The 1,041-nt window shown below is 62.7% G+C and overlaps 1 protein-coding gene across 1 annotated transcript; it reads right to left on the bottom strand.

Moving 5' to 3' along the window:
- Window positions 1–4: 4 nt before the first annotated feature.
- Window positions 5–454, bottom strand: EMIHUDRAFT_125639 (hypothetical protein; the record flags this gene model as incomplete). Its single annotated transcript, XM_005791508.1, has 1 exon — window positions 5–454. A coding segment is annotated over one exon (450 nt), but the record flags the coding sequence as incomplete, so codon positions are not given.
- Between the last annotated feature and the right edge of the window lie 587 nt (window positions 455–1,041).

The raw sequence follows: 1,041 nt of genomic DNA, 5'->3' as shown, positions 1-1,041 counted from the left end.
CGACTCCTTCGCCGCGATCGCCAGCGCCCTCGGCGGCGGAGGAGAGAGCGTGCACGCCGACCGAGGACAGCTCGCCGGCGATGTAGACCACCCATATGAAGAACGAGGCGGCGCTGATGGCTTGCAGCTCCGAGCTGCCGAGCCGGCCGATGTACCACGCGTCGACCTGGCCGAGCGCCGCGCGGAGGAGCCCGATGGCGACGGAGGGCCAGGCCACTCGCCAGATGGCGGCCGAGTTGGACCGGCCCTTCAGCAGCGGAGGCACCGGCGGGAGAGCGGTCTGCTTGGCCGTGTCGGCGGAGGCGAGAAGCGGCTCCTCCGTGGCGGTGAGCAGCGGTTGGCGAAGCCGTGGTTGGCGCTGCAGCAGCCGTGGTTGGCGCTGGTATGCGAGAGCCGTGCAGTCAGTGCAGAGGAGGATGAGAGCGCCAGCGAGCCGTGCCATATGCACGCACATCAGCTAGTGACGCACGATCAGCTGCGGCGGGAGATCCTCGAGCGCTTCGCGCGCTTCGGGTCGAGCCAGCACCGACCGGCGAAGCTCTTGCTCGAGCCAGCGTCGTGGAGTTTTCTTTTTAGAATCGTGGGAGTTCGTGTGAACCTTCTTTTCTAGACCGCTAGGATTGAGAGTAGCCTCGCTCTCAATCCTAGAAGTCGAAGGATTGTGAGCAGCACTCCTCTCAATCGGAGCATCTCTGTGCGACTGTGAGCACCCACGCTCGCAATCCTACATCTTCTAGGACTAAGAGCAGCTCCGCTCCCAAGGTGACTGGTGACTCCTACGACTACTACCAGCGCGCTCGCAATCCGAACAAAGTCTAGGATTGCGAGCAGCTTTGCTCACAATCCGAGCAACATGCCTCCGATTGCGAGCAGTAGCGCTCGCAATCCTACATCTTGTAGGACTATGAGCGGCGGCGCTCACAATCGTACCCAAGATCCAAGGATTGCTAGCTGGGCACAGAGGGCGCTCCCAATCGCTCCAGCCGCGAGCGCTTGTGAGTGAGCGCGCCGGGAGGGTCTCCTCACAATCCAAACAGTGAT

Source organism: Emiliania huxleyi (assembly GCF_000372725.1).
Source record: "Emiliania huxleyi CCMP1516 unplaced genomic scaffold EMIHUscaffold_11165, whole genome shotgun sequence".
In the NCBI taxonomy this organism is placed as follows: domain Eukaryota; phylum Haptophyta; order Isochrysidales; family Noelaerhabdaceae; genus Emiliania; species Emiliania huxleyi.
This window is presented reverse-complemented; position numbering and strand designations above follow the sequence as displayed.